Source organism: Vidua macroura, chromosome 26, assembly GCF_024509145.1.
Source record: "Vidua macroura isolate BioBank_ID:100142 chromosome 26, ASM2450914v1, whole genome shotgun sequence".
In the NCBI taxonomy this organism is placed as follows: Eukaryota; Metazoa; Chordata; class Aves; order Passeriformes; family Viduidae; genus Vidua; species Vidua macroura.
Genome location: NC_071596.1, coordinates 3,023,054 through 3,025,845, shown reverse-complemented (window position 1 = coordinate 3,025,845; position 2,792 = coordinate 3,023,054). Strand labels below are relative to the sequence as shown.

The 2,792-nt window shown below is 66.8% G+C and overlaps 1 protein-coding gene across 1 annotated transcript; it reads left to right on the top strand.

The window, feature by feature from the left end:
- The first annotated feature begins 413 nt into the window (after window positions 1-413).
- IFI30 (IFI30 lysosomal thiol reductase) lies at window positions 414-2,410 on the top strand. Its single transcript, XM_053999191.1, has 7 exons — window positions 414-623; window positions 1,313-1,492; window positions 1,570-1,644; window positions 1,719-1,814; window positions 1,901-2,053; window positions 2,136-2,204; window positions 2,288-2,410. Exons 1-7 carry the CDS (start codon window positions 483-485, stop codon window positions 2,351-2,353), a joined length of 780 nt encoding a protein of 259 aa, XP_053855166.1. The 5' UTR covers window positions 414-482; the 3' UTR covers window positions 2,354-2,410.
- The last annotated feature ends 382 nt before the right edge of the window (window positions 2,411-2,792 follow it).

Sequence of the window (2,792 nt, the reverse complement as noted above, 5' to 3'; positions counted from 1 at the left end):
GGTGCAGGATGTGACCCATCGCGCCAGGATTGTGCTCCCCGGGTTTGGAGGGCTGGGGCACGTGGGGACGAGGGCTGAGAAACGGCCGGAGACAGCGGCGACAAACGGGGGAAGAACGAGGTTCCTCCGCACTCGGCTCCTCAGTTGAACTCGGGATGTCTTGGGCTGCACCCTCGTCCCGCACCCGGAACTGCCCCGGCACCCGCACCCCCCGCGGGCTGTGCCGGCAGCCAGCCCCGTTTTCTGCTCGGGGAGCTCCACGCGTGGCTGCTCCGGGCTGGGTTTCACTGCCGGACCTGCCGCGGGTCGGGGCCAGCGGGGACGCGCTGGCCGGAGCCCGGCGGCCCCACGTGGGCCGGCGGCGTCACGGGAGGCGCGGCTGGGGCGGCAGGAAGGGCAGGCAGGGCAGGGGAGGCGGGCGCAGCCGAGCTTTAAAGGTCCCCGCTGGGACGGGCTCATTTCCGCGTCACCCCGGCGTCCTCATGGCCCCCGCGGTGCCGCTGGCTGTCCTGGCGCTGGTGGCCCTGGTGGCCCCGGTGGCCCCGGGGCTCGGCGCGGCCCCCGGCTGTGATTACCCTGCCCACCGCTGGTGCAGCTCGCGGGACATCGCCGTCGCCTGCCAGGTCAGAGCCGCTGCTGGTGCTGGGGCTGGGGACAAGGGCAGGGTCACCCGGTACGCGGGGCCACCTCCCGCCTGCCCAGGGACGCGGGGACGGGGTTGGGGCAGCGCCTGGCCACGATGCCTGGAGCGAGTGCCAGCTGCGAGCGTCGCTGAGGCACAGGCTGTCACATCGCAGGGATGCTCAGAGCCTCCAGTGCCACACGGGCACTACGGCATTCCCCAGCATCCCTGGGGAACGCCTGTGGTCCAGCCGGACCCTGCCCGCGGCCCTTCCCCAGCTGCCGCTGGCACTTCCGCTTTTTAAGTGTAAAACTGCTTTTTGGTTTATTCCACCCCAAACAGACCCGGGCGGTGACAGCGCCCTGTGAGCCCCACGAGGCTGCAGCTTCCCCCTGGCACTGGGTGCTGGGCCATACCCCCACCCAGGCATGTCCTGGTCTAAATTTGTTTTCCCCCGAAATGTTTTGGGGAAGTTCTGGTGGAAAGCCCCAGCGCTGGGTGCCAGCCACGCACAGAATCCTGCAGCAGCAGAAAGCTCCCAGCCCAGCCACTCTCACTTCCCTCTAGCCCTGCACACCCTCACCCCCCTTCTTCCCTGCATCCCGGAGCTTTGCCCCATCCCTACAGATACTGGAACGGGGGGGTTGCAGCCATACCCCCCCGTGCACCCCAAAACCTTCCCGTGTGCAGGTGGAGAGCCGCTGCCCCAGCCTCCCGCGCCCCGCGGCCGCGCCCGTGGAGCTCAGCCTGTACTACGAGAGCCTGTGCCCGGCGTGCCGCGAGTTCCTGGTCCTGAAGCTCTTCCCCACCTGGCTGCTGCTGCCCGAAGAGATGCTGAACATCACCCTGGTGCCCTACGGCAACGCCCAGGTAGGAGCCGGCCCTCCCGGCGCCGCGGGCGCTCGCCCCGGTGCCGCCGGCCCCGCTCAGACCGGTTGGTCCCGCAGGAGAGGAACGTCAGCGGGAAGTTGGACTTCCAGTGCCAGCACGGCCCCGAGGAATGCTTGGGCAACATGATGGAGGTGACGGTCCCCGTTCCCACGGTGCTGGCACGGGGGGTCCCAGCGACCCCTCACCGCCCGCCCTGTCCCCGTAGGCCTGTCTGATGCACGAGGCCAAGAACTTCAGCACCTACTTCCCAGTCATCTTCTGCCTGGAGTCGGGCAGCTCCGTCACCAAGAACCTGGAGGCCGTATGTCCCCCTCCCCGCCCCTCAATGCCCCACGTGGGGGACACCCCTGGCCCCCTGACCGCCCCCGTGTCCCCTGTGCCCGGCAGTGCCTGCAGATCTATGCCCCCGAGGTGGACAGCGGCCGCATCAGCGCCTGCGTGCAGGGGGACACAGGGGTGGCCCTGATGCACCACAACGCCCAAGTGACCGAGGCACTGCACCCCCCACACCAGTACGTGCCCTGGATCACCATCAATGGGGTATGGCAGGGGGGCACTGGGGTGCCAGCTAGGGCTGGGACACCCTGGGGACCCCCCTGACCGGCCCCGTGTCCCCCCACAGAAGCACACGGACGAGCTGCAGGCACAGGCAGAGGCCTCGCTGCTGGGGCTGGTTTGCCACCTCTACCAGGTGGGACAAGGCTCTGTGGGGACAGCAGGGCTTGGGGACACGTCCCCATCCCTGCTGGGGCTCTCATGGCTGCTCTCTGGCAGGGGGAGAAGCCTGAAATCTGTGGGGGCTCCAAGGCCCCGAGGCTCCCGTCTGGCTGCAGGCGCTGAGGGACGTTGTGGGAGCACAGAGAGAGAGGCCAATAAAAAGGATATTTTTATGGAAAAGCACCAGCATCTGGAGTGGTGTGGTGGGGGGAGCAGGGAGGGGGTGGTTTTACCCTGCCACAGTGGGAAGGGGAGAGGGGCTGAGCACTGGAACTGCCCTCCAGACCCGGGAATTACCTGCTCCAGAGGTTCACAAAGAATCCCCTTGAAGATTCCCAGGGAACTCTGCTGAGCAGCAGAACATTTCCTCTCTCCAAGTCTTGGGAAGCAGCTCCAGTGTCCATCCTTACACTGACAGCATTAAACTCAACCATTTCAGGAGCACTGGGGCCAAGACCATCCCAGTTCCCACCAGTTCTTCTCCCTTCCCAACCAGCAGGTTTAGGATGGCATCTTTCCTGGTGGCTCCCTGAGCGCTTGTGACAAGCAATTCTCTTGGGAA

Coding starts and splice junctions, on each gene's coding strand:
- IFI30 (XM_053999191.1), top strand. CDS start 483: ATGGCCCCCGCGGTGCCGCTGGCTGTCCTGGCGCTGGTGGCCCTGGTG. Junction 624..1,312: donor ACATCGCCGTCGCCTGCCAG/GTCAGAGCCGCT, acceptor TCCCGTGTGCAG/GTGGAGAGCCGCTGCCCCAG. Junction 1,815..1,900: donor TCACCAAGAACCTGGAGGCC/GTATGTCCCCCT, acceptor TGTGCCCGGCAG/TGCCTGCAGATCTATGCCCC.